Raw genomic sequence first — 19,749 nt, 5'->3', positions numbered from 1 at the left:
CTATCCCTACATGCAGCCCTACTGTTTTGAACATTTGGCAATATTTAGGCATTCCTTTTCATCATTTTTCCTCAAATAAATGCTAACATTCATGGCATTTGTTTCAATTCCATTTGTTGTATTTAATTTTATTTACAATATTTGTGATTCACCCGAATTTACAATTATTCTGGGCATGCTTACAAATAAATTATATACAGCCAAGAAAAATATTTAAAAGAATTATGTAATTATAGCAAACAATAATAAACCAGAACCCAAGACCTACTGAAACAATATTGTACCTCTTTTCTAAATGCAAGCAGGATAGTATTGTGGCCTTCTGAGGAGAGGATGTTCTAGAGATGATATTTCATTCCCATATAAATCTTTAAAATATGTCTTCCAATACCTCCTCACTTCAATTTCAAATTATTTCATCACTTTTTAAAATCTATTCAGTCACACCCATACATACCCACACAACCTAGACAACCATATATCCTTTTTGTAATCTATAACTCAAGTCTTGCTTTTTAATACCTCATAGAAGACACCATGTGGGGCCATAGACAACTGTTACCTGGTATTATTGTTGCTGCTGTTGTTGGGAGTGCATGGCATTGTTACGTTAGCCAGGAGACCACAATGCTATCACAGAATAGTAGTTCGGCTACCAATTTAGCAGTTCTATTGTAGGAAACACTTGCATGCTTCCCAAGTGTGTGCCACAGGAGGGGGAGCTGGCTTTGCACCAGAAAGAAAGATGAGCGGCTCTTCCTGCAGCAGCTTCCAAAGCTCCCTCCCTTCCAGAGCCACCTCACGAATGGGCATTGCAACCAGGAAGGTTCAGAGCTGGCAGAAATCTGACTGTCTGCATGGAGCACCAGCTCGTCTTCCCACCGAAGTAGTACCTATTTATCTACCTACATATAACATACTTTCAAACTGTTAGGTGGACAGAAGCTGAGACAAGTGACAGGAGCTCACTCTGCCAGGCAGTTCTAAGACTTGAATTGCTGGAGCAGAGACCATTCCCAGTGTATTAAGCCACTGAGCCACCATGCCTCTAAAACTGATACCTGCTGTCTTCATGGCTTTAGACAAATTAAAATGAAAGTGGTCTGAGTGGCCGTAGATGTGTCTTAGACACATTTCTTGCTTATAGTAAAGATAGTACAGGCCAGATTGAGCCAATATACCCAAAGGCAGTCAGTCTTATTTTACTCTATGCAGTCCAACTTGCATAAAACATCTGAACTAAAGTCTATTTTCTTAGCCAGTCAACATCATACAAACTAGGAATTAAATGAAATATACTGTCACATATTCAGATGCTTATAATGTAAGTATTATAAATTAAGCGGTGTATTGATTTAACTCTATCCAACGACTTTGGGGACATAGGTGTGAATGTGGCTACAAAGCACCCCGTTTGGTAAGGGGACTTTAAAATAGTTAGAATTTACAGTATATCAAATGATAATACAGAAAATGAGTAGGATGATTTTTGTTTTAGGAAGTTGGAAAGTTGTAAATTCCTAGCAAAGGAAGATTCGTAGTATGAGTCTCCTTAAGAATCCTTTCCATTGCAATGAAGTTTAAAAATAGGATAATAACATTTAGGATAATGTTTTCAGCTGTTCAACAACACGAGTGTTCCATAGTTCCTTGAAGTTAGGAAGTAAGGTTGAAAAAAAGAGAGAGGGTTTTTTTTTTTGGAGGGGGGGCATTTCTTTTCAAACTAATCAGGGCCCAAATTGCCAATTTACAATAGCACTATTAATATTACTATCTGCAAATTCACTATTCCCAGTTGAAATAAGTAGATTGGCTCTATCTAATCTTTGTGCCAATCTTTGTGCCTAATCTTTGTGCCAATTCAAATTCTTATCTTTAAACAGGCTTTATAGATAGATTTTTAGATTTAAATTGATGTTGCTCATATATACAAAAGTGTTATATATGAGCAACAAAGGCCATTTTTAAAATATATAAACATATATTTTTATTATATCAAATACATAAACTACTATCCTTAATTGTACAATGCATTTGGAAATGGATATTTTATGAATATATTCAGTCCAGCAAACAAGAAAATTAAATCTTCTCTTCATGTTATTTATGACATTTTATTTATTCAGGCAGAAAAAATGTTTTTTCTTCTACAGAGTTAAATACAAATTGGCTTCAATTTTTGTGGCCAAAATTGCATTGTTAGCTAGCTCTGTTTCTTTATGTTTTAAGGTACAGAAGATGAAATAGGCAAAGACATTTCTCCAGAATTTTATATTCCACAAGATTATGATCAACAGCAAGGGTGGGTGTCATGGGCCTGGTCGTTTGTACCTGCTATTGTGGGCACTGATAATGAAGACACGGATGATATTGGAATGGATGATGGAATGATGAACCAACAGAAAAGTCCAATCATTAAGGATCCCATTGTTTCCATAGGATTTTATTGCACAAAAGCAACAATCACTTTCAAAGCAAGTATTTTATTTTTAATACAAGTATATTTTCAACTGTATTTAATTGAGTGATGAGTCAAGTGCAGTAGGTACAAACAAGATCACACAAATTCTAATACTCTGAGAAAATGTATATAAAATGTATTTTTAGATGAATACCGTAGCAATCCTTCTGTGGTATATATAGCATGCAACCTATATGCATCCATTCAAATTTAACTTCATGGAAGTCAGTGAGAGGTACTCTTGAATAAGTAAATAGTACTGAATCCTTAGATCTGATTTTTATTTCAGTTGAAGAGGGTATATGTTGCTTAAGGTTGAACTATGGAGTTCTTGATCCTCTCTGAATTTGATTGTTGTAGTTGTTAGGCCAGGATAGTGCATCACACTGTTGTCAGGTGGGGAAGTCACTGCCCTCTTCATCTCTCCCAACCAGCCTATCTCCTCCCATCTCTGCCCTTTTAGTGTGATGCATTCTGCTGACTACCCTGCTGCTCTCTACTATCCATAAATATCTTTCACCATCTTTTTCCTTCTGCTGCTGGCCCAGTAAACAGATGAGGATTCAGCCCTGGGATGTGTGCACCGTGCGGTAAGTATGAGGGGGCTACAGAGCCTCACCTGCCAAAAGGAGTTTGCCAGGCTGGCCAAGGAGGAGGCAACAGGATAGAGAGATGTGCAACAAGTGTCCACCCTATAAAATTTGATAAGATTCATTATACAAACCTATGACAAAGACCCAAAAGCAGAATCAAACAATTGAAAAATAATAAATGAAGAAAGGAAATCTCAGCGCTAAATGAAATGAACATAGGCTTTCTTGGAGCAAATTTGTTATTACTACATTTGATCTAGAACATCTATGTTATCAATTATTTTCTCTGTTACGAAATAAAAATCACGAGTTCTTAGTGATCTCTGAGCTTAGTTGTTTACTTGCAAACATTTCACTTCCCAACTAGGTAACACCATCAGTGCCTAACATTATCAGAGCCCAGGTATCATCCAACATAAGTGAGCATGGATGATATTACCTAGTTAGGTGATGAAACATTGGCCAGGCAGGTGAGGTCTGTCTCCCAGGGTGAAGGTGGAGACTGTGTGGGAGATGCTGTTTGGGATGGCAGCAGAACTGGAAGAAGCATAGCGATGCAGGCTTCTTAGATGCGCAGTGTGCACTATGCAGCTTGTGTTGGAACACTCCTGGGAAACCAGAACTCAGGCTTCAGCAAAGATTGGAGGCGAGCCCAGCATTACGAGTTAACCTGTGGTAAGAGGGACAGCCAATAAATTTTACAAATAAATAAATAAATCGACCCATAGGCCCTCTACTTGCTTTTGCCCCAGTCATCTTCTTGCAAAGGCTCACAAATGGCCAGTAGCTTCCAACATGCACTGCATAGTGTATGTCAGAAGTATACCAGGAGAACTGATCAGCAGGGCTTCAGTGAGGAGTAGAAGTGAGACCAGCTCTGGCAACTTACCACAGGTCCTCTATTTATTCTTAGCCCAGCCTCATGAATGACGAGCAGCTTTCAATGTGCTGAAGCCTACAGACCTTGCAACTCCTTACACTTCTTCCAGTTCTGCCACCACCCCAGATGGTATCTCCCAACAACTTCCACCTTTTTCTCATGAACTGCCACTCTCTCCTACTTCACACAGCATTGCGCTGCTCTGTCCTGCTAGCTACTCCCAAGCTGTGCCAGGTGAACAGGGCTGAACCCTCTTCAACTGCCTGGATCCTGGGCCAACATCAGGAAGAAGAAGACAGTGAAGGTCAACTGGGGGGTCAGGGATATAGCATGTGGTAAAGTGCAGGACACTCAGAAAGGCAGAGATGGGGGGAAATGTGTGTGTGTGTGGGAAGTGCTCCAGCAGTTGTAAGTATGGGTGGATTTCAAAGCAGCTAAATTCACATAACCATGTGGGTGCTACAATGGTGTATCTTTGGGAACTGGGCGCAAGTCTTTTATTCAGTGCTGCTTTGGCTTCAAACAGTTAGACATGAATGATAATACGTCAAAGACCACTTGTAACTACAACTCCTTAAGACTGACCATTTTAGCTATTCTTGTACATTTCCGTGCATTAAAATAATTTAACCATATTCCAAAATTATTAATATTACATTTCTACATTATAAATTGGAATATATAAAGGTATTATGGTGGCATTTAGAAGGCAAACATTAGACTCTATTGTTCTGCTTGAATGCTAAAAATGTATGGAATTAATTTGTGGTTCATATTTTGGTCAAAAATAAGGTCAGGTTTCTGCATTAGCATTCTGAGAGCTGATACTACTCCAGCTAAAAAAATCATACCAAATTAAATGTAGCATTTTCCTAATAATGTCAGAAATTGTTCTTGCAATGTTTGAGTTCTTTTAATCAATTAATTGCTTTTCCTCTACAGTAATTGCATACAGCTGAAGATTTTTTCCTGTTTTACTTGAATGTTTGCCTTATGCAATTGTGCTTCAAAATGTGTATACCCAGTCGGAAATGACAAAGTAATGAGAACTTCTAGAAATTTTGTTTTATGAGAAAATTAAAAGAAATTATTTTGGCAGTTAAAGATGAATAGAGTGCTGGGAACGAGCAAAATATTAATCTACCTATTTTAGTGAATAATGCTAAGCTTTTTAACCAGTGTGTATGTCTGTGTCTGTGTCTTGTGTAAAGTTGAAGCATTTTCTTATGATTTGAAGTTCATGAGGGTCAACGGAATACTTCCATCTTTTAAATTACTTCCTGTGTTATTGCAGTGTTCTTCATAACATTTGGTTTTATTCATAAAGTATGTTACACCTGCACAGAGGGCAATTTATCTTTTCTCTTCATTTTGATTGGAGAAAGGAAAAGTATTTCAGATTTTTTTTCAATTGTAACAGTATGTAGCTAAAATAGTGTATTTATATCTATAAATAAATAAATTACTTTCTGTGTGGACAATGCGTCATAGCTATTTTAGTGTTTCCTTTATTGTCATATTCACCAAAATTAAAATCTGTCGTAATTTTTTCTTATAGAATAATGAGATCTTGCATGTATTTAATTCTAATGTTGATTAATGGTAAATCTCCTCATATTGTTACATAGCTTACTGAAATGCAAGCTGAAAGTAGTTATTACAGTCCACAGAAAGTAAAATCCAAAGAAATAATTTGCTGGCAACAAGAAGGAACTACAATTGAGGTAATTTTTCCACTATTTTTGTACAGTGTTAATTTATAGTAGAAATCTTGGCATCAGTTTTTTCATCAGTATTATTATTTTCAGCTGACAGTTACAGTATTGTTTTTATATTCCTCTCTTATTGGACAGTTCTAATTATTGGAAGAGATCCATTTTCAGATTATAACTATACTCCAGAAATGAGTATTTTCATGTCTTTCCATTACAAGTACTCTTCTATTTGATTTATTTTTTTATTTTTATTTTTATTTATAGTGAGCCTACATATAAAATAATCCATAGAGCTGTTAATTTCACTGTAGTATTCAAGATTGTAAATTAATTGGAAGTCAAAAACATCCCAGAAAAATGCAGTGGCAGATCATGTATATTCTGTTTTCAAGAAAACTGAATAATTTTGCCTAATTTTCCCCAGAAGTTGAACTCTTTGTGTGTCTTTATTTTTTTGTTTTATTTATGTATACATAACTAGGTACAGGATTCCACTGTAGTTTGAATATTAACCATTGCCCATTGTTTTTATACCACATTAAATTTTCTTCTCAGGCCCTTATGAGAGGAGAACCTTTCTTTAATTGCCAGATAGGATTTGTTGGTTGCCAAGCTTTTTGCCTTAAAGGAATCATGGGAGTTAAAGATTTTGAAGAGAACAAGAATAGAAGTGAATCAGTGAGTATAATTTATATTTTATTGGATCACAGACATGCTAATGTGTTAGAAAGCCTGGAAATAGTTTTAGAAATTTGTAAAAGATCCTGACTTAGATCCAGAGTGCCACGTCTTATTCTGAAAGTCAGAACAGGATTTAAGTAGTGCTTTTTAAGTAATACAACGTAATTTTAAAACTGTTTTTAATTAGTGCTTCAGTGATTTAAGTATCAGTTGAGAACAAAAATCCCTATATTATATATATGTTCAGCTCATGAACACATCTGAAGTACTTTTTTAGGTCCCACAGTAAAAAAAGAAATGGGCAGGACAGTTTCAACTAAAGAGTTGATAACATGTTGGGAAAATCGCTGTATTTATCAGTATCAGTGTTCATTTTGTTCTAGCTCTGGAACTCTCTGCTCTGTGTGTGTGTGTGTGTGTGTGTGTGTGTCTGTGTGTGTTTGTGTGTGTATAAAGAGAGATAGAGGGGGATAATATAGATTGATAGATATAGTATAAATATAGATATAGGTATAGATATAGATATTAAAGAGATATAGTCTGTGTATACACACATACCATAATGATTAGGTCTTGATAACTTTGATCAAAATACTGAAATTATATAATTAATAAATGCTATTAAAGTATTTTTTTTCCTAAATGTTAATTTCCTGTAGTAAAAGCTTTAGCTGTGTGTGATCTGATGTAGGAGACGGACTGGCTGACCAGAGGCAGGAGTCAAACAGGGAATTAGTCTGATGTCCCTATATGGGCGCAAGAAGTTAAAGGCTGAACTTCTCTGAATTCCATTGAAGTTTACCTAGTCTCACTCTCCTGCACCATCAGTCTGAGAAGATTCCTATGTATAGGCTTGAACAAAAAACCAGCTAGTTGAACTCTTTTTTTTTTTTATTCAAAAAGTTTTACAAAAATTTTCCCCCCCCTTTCCCCCCAACCCCTCTCCCTTCACAAACCCCTCCCCCCTCCCCCCCTGGCTTCCCGGAACAAACATAAGGTATAGTTAAAAATAAAACAAACATATGCTAAAAAATTTTTTCCCAAAACTATTATACCAATTCTCCTCTCTAGCTCTGACTTCCTCCTTACATAACCAAAATCCTTCAAAAATTAACAATAAACAGTAATAAAATATATAGATCAGTAGAACAAATTAATCCTAAAATATTTAAAACCAGCTAAAGCATAAAAATCCAATCCAATTCAGAGAATATCTCCTTATAGCTTCTATAACCATATAATTTTCCCCAAGTCTTTCTTACATAAGATCTTTCGAGAATATTCTATTTAAAATTCAATACAACAGATTATAAAATTCAATACAGGAAATTACAATATCTATTCAACTTTAGTCCTTCCTCGTCAAAATCCAGTATAAATCCAAATATCTAGTCTTTTATGATGGTTATAAAACATATAATCAACCCATTTCTTCCAAATCTTCCTTACGTATTGTCTTTCAGAAACGCTAAAATCTTTTCCTGTTAATATTTCAAAAAAAAAAATTCTTTCAAAAATGATACTTTTGTCTCTTGCCATTTTTGATGCATTAGTCTCTGTCTTTCCTTCATTACTCCTTTTGAAAAGTCAGTCACAATATTTCCTAATAGTTCCTTATGTCCAAGAATCCACGAGTTACTGCCGTATATTCCCTCAATCCGAAAAGAGAACTCTTGGAAAGCATTAACCCTGTGAATTTTTCCATTTCGGGAGACAGCCTCCTGTAGCACAAATTCAGGCTTTTCATCCAAACTTTTTAAAAAAGGCTTCTTTACATCCATTCCATATTCCAAGTCCTGATTACTTTGGTTAATTTCCTCCAAACTCTCATCCAAAACGCCTCCATTTTTTCCCAATTCGTATTGTTGAGTAATTAAATACATTCTTTCTGTATAATCCTGTATAAAGTCACGAATCCATTCTTCTGAAAAAACCTTCATGGCAAAGTTCTTGCTGAAAATCCCCTTATAAAATACTTAAACAAACTAAAATAATCCAACAATCCACAGTCCAGTACAATAAGATAAAATCTCCATTCAGTTTCACTTTCTCAACAAGTAAACGCCATTTTATTTCATTGTGTTGATTGTAGATGAGAGAAAAAAAATTTTTTTTTTTAAAGAAAAAATAGAAGTCAGATTTAATACTTGCAATTTAAATGACTGATCTCCTGTGTTTTATTCCGTCTGCTTATAAATATCCATAACAATCAATTGAAGCAGAAGTGGTCGCTCTCTTCTCTGTCTGCTTAAAGCAGAAACACGCTGGGGCTGGAGCTTTGCAGAAGGAATTCCAGGGAACTTTCCCTTTCGAGTTCCCCAAACGGGGCCTCTAGAGAGAGCTCTACCTTTCCTTCTTCTTGCTCTTTCCCTTCCTCTTACTGGTACTTTCAGCCGTTGATTTCGCCGGCTTTTACAGAATCCCAGCGCGGGCGCCCTTAGGGCATCCTTCGGAGAGAGCGGAGCCACCAGAAGCCCCGCTAGTTGAACTCTTGAGTTGTGGGTCTGGTTGTTTATACCTGACATAGATGAGGTAGCATATATAATGAAGCAATTATATATTTATACAAAATTTAGGGCAGAGTTGGTTTAATTTGCTAATAATGAGGTTTGCTTACAAATCATACTTGCTGCACAGTATTTTGTGCTGATCCTAGTAACTGTGAGATATTTTATGAAATTTAAAAGAAAATACACTCCTCCACTTATGACCACAATAGAGCCCAGAATTTTGGCCATGAGTTGTTGCTGTCATATGTCAAGATAGCACATGACCAGACTTGATTATGATCATTTTTACAATGGTTGTGAAGCAAATAACTGAATCACACAGTTGTTAAATGAGTCACATAGTTATTAAACAAATCCATTCCCTTGAATGTTTTTTTTTTTGCTGGAAGTGGCAAAAAATGTAGCAAATTGCTACATGTTTGCAGAATACTACAGCCAAATGTAAATGTGAAACAGTTGCCAAGTCCTGAAATGTGATCATGTGACCACAGGGGGAGTAGCAGTCAGAACTTTGAGAATGTATCATAGTAGCTTTTTAAAAGTTCATTACAACTTTGAATGGTCATTAAACAAATGGTCGTAAGTCAAAGACTACCTGTAAAGATACTATGTGTGTTGAATTAGGGTGAGGGCTAGGGTGAGCAATCCCCACCAATTATTATGACAGTATTGGAAGCAATCTGCATTTATGAAAAATAGGTTTATTTAAGTTCTACGCTGTGATTTCTATATATTCTTACATATTTTAATTTTTCCCCTTTTATACCAGGAAGCATGCTTTTTCCACTGTGGAGAAAATCTCAGTACAAAAGGAATGACATATCTTACCAATTCACTATTTGATTATAGAAGTCCTGAAAACAATGGTGTCCGTGCAGAATTTATTTTGGATGCAGCTGCTCATAAGGTCTTTTTCATCCCTAATTTAATTTGCTTAATAGTGAGATTTCTTTCTTTATACACTTTATGTTTAGTTATAAAATTTGTGTTATGCAATCTTTTAAAGTATTTTATCACTTGCTGGCCTTCATTTTTGTGCTAAGAAAAGTACCACATTTTTCAGACTATAAGACGCACTGGTGTATAAAACGCACCAAGATTTCAAAGAGGTAAGTAACCTGCACCCCGTTTTCCGCAAAACAGGCCCATTTTTAGTAAAAATGGGGGCGTTTTTGCCCTCCCCTATCCCCCAGGAGCACTCTGCAGGCCTCTCAAACCCTCTGCAGGCCTCCAAACTCTCTCCCAAAACCAGGCCGCGCAGAAGGTTTGGGAGGCCTGCAGAGTGCTCTTGGGGGATAGGGGAGGACAAAAATGCTCCTGTTTTGGGGAAAAATGGGCCCATTTTTCACAAAATGGGAGCATTTTTGCCCTCTCCAGCCCCAGCAGCACTCTGCAGGCCTCCCAAACCCTCCCAAACCCTCTGCACACCCGGGCCCATTTTTCACAAAAATGGGACAAGCGAGGCTTCGGGAGCCCAAAAATGGCTGTATTTGATGTATAAGATGCACCAACATTTCCACCCTCTTTTAGAGGGAGAAAAAGTGCGTCTTATACTCTGAAAAATATGGTATATGGCATTATATGCAGAAACTCTTAGAATACAGAGGCTAAAATCAACATGAGGTGACCAAGTGTGTTAGTTTACACTTTATGTAATGAAATTATTGATTAGTTGTGTGTAGGCTGCTATCTTGCAGCATAACCTCAAAAAGAATTCTTAAAAAAAGATAAATATAGTATGCTCCCTTAAGCGATGCCAAATGTGAGAAATGAAAGTTAGTATATCCATTAAACTTGTTAACTTTTGGTACTTAATTATAGTTCTTAAAGGGCAAAAGTTATTTGCCATCGGAATATTCAGAAGCAGTAGGCTAATTTTCTAACAATGTTCACATTCAGATTCTTTAAAGCAATACAATCTGAATTCAAGTGTCCAGGATTTTGTTTTTTTCAAAAGAACTTTGGAGATTGCCCAATTAGAGTAAATGCAATGCATGACAACTAAAATTAGGATAGAGAGGTGGAAAAAACTTGATAACATTTTTGAGGCAGCATCTTCAGATATTAATTGCAATTTAGTGGTACCTCGATACTTGTCCGTATTCTTTCCATGAGGTGCAATGAGTACTAAAAACAATGAATATCTACCACATGGCCCTTTAGGAGAGTAGCAAGTCATGAGGCAGCTGATGCCAGCAAGTTTCTACCTTGCATGTCAAGTACTAGGAAAAAGTATGAATACGGGAATAAGTTTTTTGCATGAAAAAGCGTCGAGTATCAAATTCTATAAATTTTGAAGCAGTCGAGTAACAAGGTATTATAATACAAGGTATTATACATGTAATTTCATTATTCATCCCCCATGAATATTATTTTCAATAACATGAAAATAAAAACTTATGTTGAATTGTATTTTCTATTTTTTTTTCTCCTTCCTATGGTGTAGAACTTTTTGGATTACTTATTGTTTACTACTCACTTCAAACCATTTATAAACATCTTAAAAAATAACAGTAGATGTACGATTCTTGGAATACTCTTTCCTTCCTTCCTTTCTTTGTGAGAAGTCTCAGTTTATATGGTGAACTTTCTATCAATTCTCAGTCTGATCTGACTGATAAACTTGCTTTGTTAAACCTTGGAAGTATTCCTTTATTAGTAGTATATAGCTTCTCCTCAACTAATATCACTTTCAAGTCTAATGACATGATTAGACTGTTATTTAAGGTTCATTGCTTCCTATAGACAATGAACAAACAATTCCTGCCGAGTTCAAATAAACCTAATTGATTCAGACTACATTTCCTAAACGTTTTGTAAATTGCAAATGTTAGATTTTTAGTCATCTGGTTTACTAGGAAATGAGAGGTCAGATTGAGATAATTCACTCAATTTAAGATACTAATTAACTAGCTTCTGTTGGCAAAACTGAACAAAAGATCCAGAAGGCTTATAGATGCCCTTTTGTGTAGCCTGGTATGGAAGTTGCATTAGCTGTTTGAAGGATGAATTCTTTGACTAACCTCTGTCCTTTGTATTGATAAGCTTTACCATGTATTCATGCACAAACCCAAACAAGCATATATCTTTAGTACTTCTATATGGCTCTGATACCGTTGGGTTATAATCTCAAGATTCTTTCTTAAGAGAACATTAGTTGTATGTACTTTGCTTTGTTGGTAGGAGATGTACACAGAGATAACAGGAATGCAAAGGTTTGGGGCTTTCTACATGGATTATCTGTACACAATGGTGAGCACCAGTGGCAAAGGTACTTAATTTCTTTGTTTACTTTCTCTTTGAATAACAGAAACAAAAGCTTATTCAGAGGCACCTGACAGTCCTTGACCAACTGTCCTTAGGCTTACCCTTTTAAAGCCTAACTTAAATCTGGCCTGATTTCTTTAATACCTGTTTGTCCATCATCCACCTCTTGTTTTTTGTTCAGAGATTTCAGAATAAAATAATGTGCATAGTGATATCTTACAATTTTTTAATTTAGACTGAGGAAACCTGGGTTCAGATCTCCACTTTGAGGAATGCTGAGTTACAAAAACAGCTTCCAGAGGCAAAGGGGAAGTGAAAAACCAATTATTATAACTTACTTAAAAGATGTAATTCAGCATGGATAAAAGCTAAAAAGAAGAATCCATCAAACACTGAGGCAGTTTGTTTCAGGAAATTCTGTGCATTAGGAAGTGCTTTCTGATGTACTTTCCAATTTAATCAAATCTATTTTTCTTGTAGTTTTGAGCTCATTGGAGGAACAGAATAATTTGTACAATGGTACTTACTCCTAGGTTACTTACATAAGATTGTGTTGAATAAATAAGCCTGCTCCTTATTCCCCATTGGCATTGATGAAATCACCATCAATCAGTTATAAAAGGTAGCTTTACTAGGAGCAGCTTACATCCTACAACAATATCTTTAACACAAACAAACAACATCTACCTATCCCAGGTCTTTCAGAAGAACTCAATAAGTAAATAAAAATGTGAAATTCAGTTTAAACCAGAGGTGGGTTTCAGCAGGTTCTGACCAGTTCTAGAGAACTGGTAGTGAAAATTTTCAGTAGATCGGAGAACTGGTAGTAAAAATTCTGACTGGCCCTGCCCCGATCTATTCTCTGCCTCCCAAGTCCCAGCTGATCAGGAGGAAATGGGGATTTTGCAGTAACCTTCCCCTGGAGTGGGAAGGGAATGGAGATTTTACAGTATCCTTCCCCTGGAATGGAGTGGTAATGGAGATTTTACAGTATCCTTCCCCTGCCATGCCCTCCAAGCCACACCTACCAAGCTATGCCATGCCCTCCAAGCCACACCCACAGAAACGGTAGTAAAAAAATTTGAAACCCACCACTGGTTTAAACATCTCCCTGACTGTATAATCAACACATTAATAAATAACTTTCTGTCTATTCTCCACAGAGCAACAATTTTAATATTAATAGTTACAAGTGTTATCTAAATATTTGATTCATTGTGATATATAATAAACTAAATGATAACAGTAATGTATCAATGGCATATAAATTATAGTTCTTAACCTTATGATATCCTTTTATAAATTGTGGCTTTAGTCTTCGTGGCTTTGGTCTGGTGATGTCACATTCTTTTGATCATCTTATAAATAAATATTTGTTTCATCAGTAACTAAAAGGTTGCATGTCTGCAGTTTTTTCTTGTTGTTTTGGGGTTTTTTTGGGGGGGTGGAACAACTGGCTTACCATTAGTCTTCTTTGAAGATTGATTCCTTCTCCTAGGTGATGGCTACCTTTAAACTGGCAAACCTCCATCTGCCCTCACCACTTTCACCTTCCCCACTGTAAGAAATGTGGACCTGGCCTTGGAAAGAGAAGAGTATTGGGTGGCTGTTAAGGGGGCATTTTCACAAAAATATTACTCAATCTTAAGAGAAAAAACAACTCATCAACACTGGCAGGGCAAGCTATTTTATATAAACAGAGAGCACATCCTATACTCACTTGCACTGATGATGTTACCTAGTTGGATAATGGAAGGTATGCAAGCCAACAGCCAAGCTCAGAGAGCATCAAGGACCCTGCAAACTCAAAATAGCTCCATCTTGATTTTAATTGATCTATGATGGGATTGACAGAATTGGGATTGACAGAAATCCAGACAAGCTTCCAAATTTAGCTATTTTGCCTTGTAATAATAAAGAGAGTAAGGATAAGTAATAAAGGAATCCCTCCTTGTCTGGTTCTTGGCCTGCAGTAACCTGAAGGTCTGATGCCCTTCCCCCATTCCTTTTTCATCTTATCAACCAGGATGACATTTCCAGAAGCTCATCCATCCATCATCATTACTGCCAGGGTCATTGGGGTTACAGACTCCTTTCCTTGCACCCTGGGAGTAATCCCCTAGGTAGAGAAGGATTAAGTTTTAAAAATTTTCTAAAATGAAGATTCCAAAGGTATTAAAAGAATGATGCCTTGGTGTTGGCTATTCGTTTGTTCGAAAGTTCAGTTAAACATCATTTGCATTTTGATTAGATATTGTTTGCATTGTTCGCACTTACAATGTGCAATACAACAGCAATATTTTCTGCTACGATGATGAGTTTTAATGTTAGTTGTGGCTTCATGCCTCATTGCCTTTTGGTTAGAGGCTGTGTTAGATATAAATGTTCCTCTCTCTGATTCTTCCCTGGTGTGACTTTAAGAAAGTTAGAAGCTTTTGCTTCATTATAATTTGCCTTTCATTTAGTTCATTATCTGAACTTGAAAATCTCTGATTGGTTGAAATAAACCAGATTTCGATACTATATTTATATATCCATTAAATTGTAATTACCGTATATACTCGAGTATAAGCCGAGTTTTCAGCACGTTTTGTGCTGAAAAGCTCGGCTTATACTCGAGTCATCTTGATGTGCCGGGAACCCCGCACAGGAGACGCCAAAGAGGCGGCGAGATCGTCCGCGGATTTGCCCAAGGCTGAGCAGTTCGCGCGCGGACCTGAGCCAAGCGGTCCCAGTCCAGCCGAGCGGTGAAAGCGACATGCGGCGCGCTCCGCTTTCACCGTTCGGCTGGACTGGGACCGGCTTGGTCGCAATAACTCCGCCAGGCTGTGCGCGAAGAAACCATTTAAAAGCCCGCCAGGCTTTTCTTCTCCTCCGTGCTTCAGAAGTTGGGCTTTTAAATGGTTTCTTGGCGGCACAGCCTGGCGGGGAGTTACTGCGGACCCGAGCCAAGCGGTCCCAGTCCAGCCGAGCGGTGAAAGCGGAGTGGCGCTCGGCATGTCGCTTTCACCGTTCGGCTGGACTGCGACGGCTTTCAGGTCCCAGCGGCGGGGAGCCGACTTTGGCCCTAGCAAGGAGGAAGGTGGGAGGAAGCGGAGCTGCCGGCTGTGGCGCTCCGCTCGGAGCCGCCGCCGCCGCCGCCTGGAAGAGGAGGAGGTGACCTTCACGCGGAGAGGGTGGGGATGGGGGTTGAGGGCGTGCAAGAGGAGCGGCGTGGAGGAAGAGGAGGAGGCGGCGGCCCCGCGGGACAGCGCGGCTTCTAAGATCAGCCCACGCTCGAAGAGGAAAGGGAGCGAGTGGGTGGGTGGCTGGGACGAGACCCCCACCACAAACACACACACAGCCGGTCGGACGGCGCGGTTCCTTTCTCTGCTCTCTCGCTCTCGTCAAGGCGCTGGAAGGGGCGGAGGCGAAACAGCAGCAGGAGCAGCCGCGCCGCTTCCTCCTCCTCCTCCTCCTCCTCCTCCTCCTCCTTTCGTGGCGGGCTGCTTCCAAGTCTGGAAATCTGTTTTGGGAAGTGGTGGTGCAGCGGCAGTTCAGCCCTGTCGGCCGGGGAAGGAGGCGGTGGATCGGATTCTCGCGCCACACGAAGTCGGCTGGAAAGCTTGCTGCTTCTTCTTCTTTTGCTTCTCTCCCCACCCCTCTTTTGGCTCTCTTGCAACGTTGCTGCAGCTCCTCGGCTCCTTTTCCCGGCGCCCAGAAGGCTCGAGCCTCTGCTGCCGATTGAATACTAAAATAAAATAAAAGAGCGGAGAAGAGCAGGCGCCGCTTTTGGTGTCCGCGTCCCTGTCGCCGCCCGGCAGGACGCGTTTAAAAAGGCGGGGAGTTGAAAAGAGGCTGCCTCTTGGGTTACCTCAACATCCATTCCAGAGCCGCTAAAGAGCGGCTGCTTGGCCCGCCCTGGTTGGGGAACGGCACAAAAAGGGTCCCTGGTGACCCAGAATTCATCCTAGCCCCATTGACTGGCCCCTTTGACTCGATAGGATTTAGCTGACGGGATTGTTAAACAGCGCTCGCACCTTTCTTCTGGGGAGAGAAGTCACTCTAATAAATATTGGGAGGTGTTTTCAAGGAAACATAGGGGTCCACCTTCTGCCCACAAGAAATGTGAAATGCCACCATTCCCAGCCTTCTGAGCACATCAGCTTATCCTGGCAGAGGATGAGGAAAGTCGCATTTCAAAGCCTTTGGAAATCACCAGCTTGGAAAAAGCTAAATTATGTAGGGCTATTCAGCTACAACTTCATGTTTAGGTTTTGTCTTTTGGAGGGAGATAATGATAGCTAGCTAGCTAGCTAATTAGATAGATAGATAGATAGATAGATAGATAGATAGATAGATAGATAGATAGATAGATAGATAGATAGATAGATAGATTAGAAAGAAAACAGAACAAAAAAACAGAATAATAGAGTTGGAAGGGACCTTGGAGGTCTTCTAGTCTAACCCCTGCTTACGCAGGAAACCTTATACCACTTCAAATGCTTATCCAATATCTTCTTAAAAACTTCCAGTGTTAGAGCATTCACAACTTCTGGAGGCAAGTTGTTCCACTGGTTAATTGTTCTAACTGTCAGGAAATTTCTCCTTAGTTCTAGGTTGCTTCTCTCCTTGATTAGTTTCCACCCATGCTTCTTGTCCTGCCCTCAGGTGCTTTGGAGAATAGTTTGATTCCCCCTTCTTTGTGGCAGCCCCTGAGATATTGGAATGTTCCTATCATGTCACCCCTAAACTAGACATACCCAGTTCACATGCCCCGTGAGACGTCTTGCTTGCATGTCACACACACGCACCGCTCGCTGGGAAAAAAAAAAAGGATGGAAGGAAGGAAGGAAGGAAGGATGGATTGATGGATGGGCGACCGCTTTGAGCGCAACCCTTCTCCCGCAACTAAGGGGGGGGGGTCAATGTTTTCCCCAATCCTAGGGTGTGGGGAAACAGTCATTCTTTCTTCCCCCCTAGTCTCTCCCGAGATCGCACTGCAGCGCCCATCATCCCCAGCCGGCAATCTGAGCTCGTGCCATCGATGTGGTCCTTGAACTTCCCCCTCCTTGTTTCTAACCCAGCCTAGGATGGCCGGCGTGGAGGGTATGGTGGTGGTAAAACGGCCAGGAGAAAGCTTTCGCTCTTTTCGAGAGGTCCTCTTGGAAGGCTGGGTTGGAAAGGGAAAGTGGGGAGGGGGCAGAGATTTCTCCCTCAAAGGTCCCCTTGGAAGGCTGGGTTGGAAAGGGAAAGTGGGGAGGGGGCAGAGATTTCTTCCTCTCGGGTCCCCTTGGAAGGCTGGGTTGGAAAGGGAAAGTGGGAGGGGGCAGAGATTTCTTCCTCGGGTCCTTCTAGAGTCCTTGAGAAACTGATATCATACAAGGTTAATAAATTATACTCCTCCTCATTGATGAGTTTTTCATCCTGAAATTGATTGAAACATTGTACCATCATATGCTGCCATAGTATAGTGTTAACAACATCTGTAAAGATGATATATGAGCATGACACTAAGTTTTTTCTATATTTCCCCCTTTATTGAAAAACTTCCATCATGCTTCTTTCTGAAAACAAAGGTCATTATAATATACCTCATTAAATATTTGATTTGATGATATTTCAGTTAATAAAATACCATTTAAGGTGTTAAGCTTCCTTTCTTTTCAGCAGCAAAGTGAATTACAACTTTAAAGAACTTTATTACTTTATATTCATTTATTTTAAGTATAGATTTTAGATTTTAAACAAATATGTTTAGAGCTTTTATATCTTTCAAGTTATTCAAATTATCCCTCAGCAGGTATATAATGGCATCCAATTCCAATATCATGTTGGGGCTTTTGAGCAAGGAGGAGGAAGCGAGCACCGCCTTCGCGCTGGCATTCCGGGATTTCCCTTTGTTTAGAGCTGGGAATCCTCCTTCCCCTTTTGCACTTTTATTGTTTTCGTTCAAATAAATATTTGTTTCATCAGTAACTAAAAGGTTGCATGTCTGCAGTTTTTTCTTGTTGTTTTGGGGTTTTTTTGGGGGGGTGGAACAACTGGCTTACCATTAGTCTTCTTTGAAGATTGATTCCTTCTCTTAGGTGATGGCTACCTTTAAACTGGCAAACCTCCATCTGCCCTCACCACTTTCACCTTCCCCACTGTAAGAAATGTGGACCTGGCCTTGGAAAGAGAAGAGTATCGGGTGGCTGTTAAGGGGGCATTTTCACAAAAATATTACTCAATCTTAAGAGAAAAAACAACTCATCAACACTGGCAGGGCAAGCTATTTTATATAAACAGAGAGCACATCCTATACTCACTTGCACTGATGATGTTACCTAGTTGGATAATGGAAGGTATGCAAGCCAACAGCCAAGCTCAGAGAGCATCAAGGACCCTGCAAACTCAAAATAGCTCCATCTTGATTTTAATTGATCTATGATGGGATTGACAGAATTGGGATTGACAGAAATCCAGACAAGCTTCCAAATTTAGCTATTTTGCCTTGTAATAATAAAGAGAGTAAGGATAAGTAATAAAGGAATCCCTCCTTGTCTGGTTCTTGGCCTGCAGTAACCTGAAGGTCTGATGCCCTTCCCCCATTCCTTTTTCATCTTATCAACCAGGATGACATTTCCAGAAGCTCATCCATCCATCATCATTACTGCCAGGGTCATTGGGGTTACAGACTCCTTTCCTTGCACCCTGGGAGTAATCCCCTAGGTAGAGAAGGATTAAGTTTAATAATTTTTCTAAAATGAAGATTCCAAAGGTATTAAAAGAATGATGCCTTGGTGTTGGCTATTCGTTTGTTCGAAAGTTCAGTTAAACATCATTTGCATTTTGATTAGATATTGTTTGCATTGTTCGCACTTACAATGTGCAATACAACAGCAATATTTTCTGCTACGATGATGAGTTTTAATGTTAGTTGTGGCTTCATGCCTCATTGCCTTTTGGTTAGAGGCTGTGTTAGATATAAATGTTCCTCTCTCTGATTCTTCCCTGGTGTGACTTTAAGAAAGTTAGAAGCTTTTGCTTCATTATAATTTGCCTTTCATTTAGTTCATTATCTGAACTTGAAAATCTCTGATTGGTTGAAATAAACCAGATTTCGATACTATATTTATATATCCATTAAATTGTAATTACCGTATATACTCGAGTATAAGCCGAGTTTTTCAGCACGTTTTTTGTGCTGAAAAGCGCCCCCTCGGCTTATACTCGAGTCAATAGTTTTTCCCAGTTTTTTGTGGTAAAATTAGGTGCCTCGGCTTATATTCGGGTCGGCTTATACTCGAGTATATACGGTAGTTTTTTACATCTCTTCTCAGCAACATAATTCCTTTTCACACTTTAGATTTAATTTGGGTCACTCCTGGTATTTTCAGAGAAAAGAACAGAAATCATAACTGTAGTGGACTTGAATTAAAGGAAATACAGTTGAATTGGATCTGTGAAACATGTAGTTTCACTTGCGCAGGCAGTACATGTATTTCTTATGGATTTTGGCTGTATGCTTTGGGCCTTTTTTTTTTTTAGGGGAGGATAGAAATGAATTACTTCCTAGAATCAGATTCTCCTTTATATTACTATTTGTCGACCCCTTCCTCATAACTGTTACCAAAGTTATATTGGTATAAGGAAATTGGGCTTCCCTGTAAATTATAGA

The 19,749-nt window shown here is 38.9% G+C and overlaps 1 protein-coding gene across 9 annotated transcripts in view; it reads left to right on the top strand.

The window, feature by feature from the left end:
• VPS13B (vacuolar protein sorting 13 homolog B) overlaps window positions 1-19,749 on the top strand; it is a 357,489-nt gene that overhangs the window by 28,154 nt on the left and 309,586 nt on the right. For 6 of the 9 annotated variants that reach the window (XR_009154228.1, XM_058175718.1, XM_058175717.1 and 3 more), the window contains exons 8-12: window positions 2,230-2,474; window positions 5,563-5,658; window positions 6,205-6,327; window positions 9,610-9,747; window positions 12,024-12,111. Coding sequence is in view for 7 of the 9 variants with exons in the window: in XM_058175718.1 (XP_058031701.1) it covers window positions 2,230-2,474; window positions 5,563-5,658; window positions 6,205-6,327; window positions 9,610-9,747; window positions 12,024-12,111 (690 nt within the window). In the remaining 2 variants the exon portion in view is untranslated. Of the gene's footprint in view, window positions 1-2,229; window positions 2,475-5,562; window positions 5,659-6,204; window positions 6,328-9,609; window positions 9,748-12,023; window positions 12,112-12,342; window positions 14,096-19,749 lie in introns of those variants that run through there. The other 3 variants (XM_058175723.1, XM_058175724.1, XM_058175720.1) reach the window with 3 other exon arrangements.

The sequence above is a fragment of the Ahaetulla prasina genome, chromosome 3 (assembly GCF_028640845.1).
Source record: "Ahaetulla prasina isolate Xishuangbanna chromosome 3, ASM2864084v1, whole genome shotgun sequence".
In the NCBI taxonomy this organism is placed as follows: Eukaryota; Metazoa; Chordata; class Lepidosauria; order Squamata; family Colubridae; genus Ahaetulla; species Ahaetulla prasina.
Note: the sequence above shows the minus strand (reverse complement) of the source record. Positions and strands in the feature narration are given on the sequence as shown.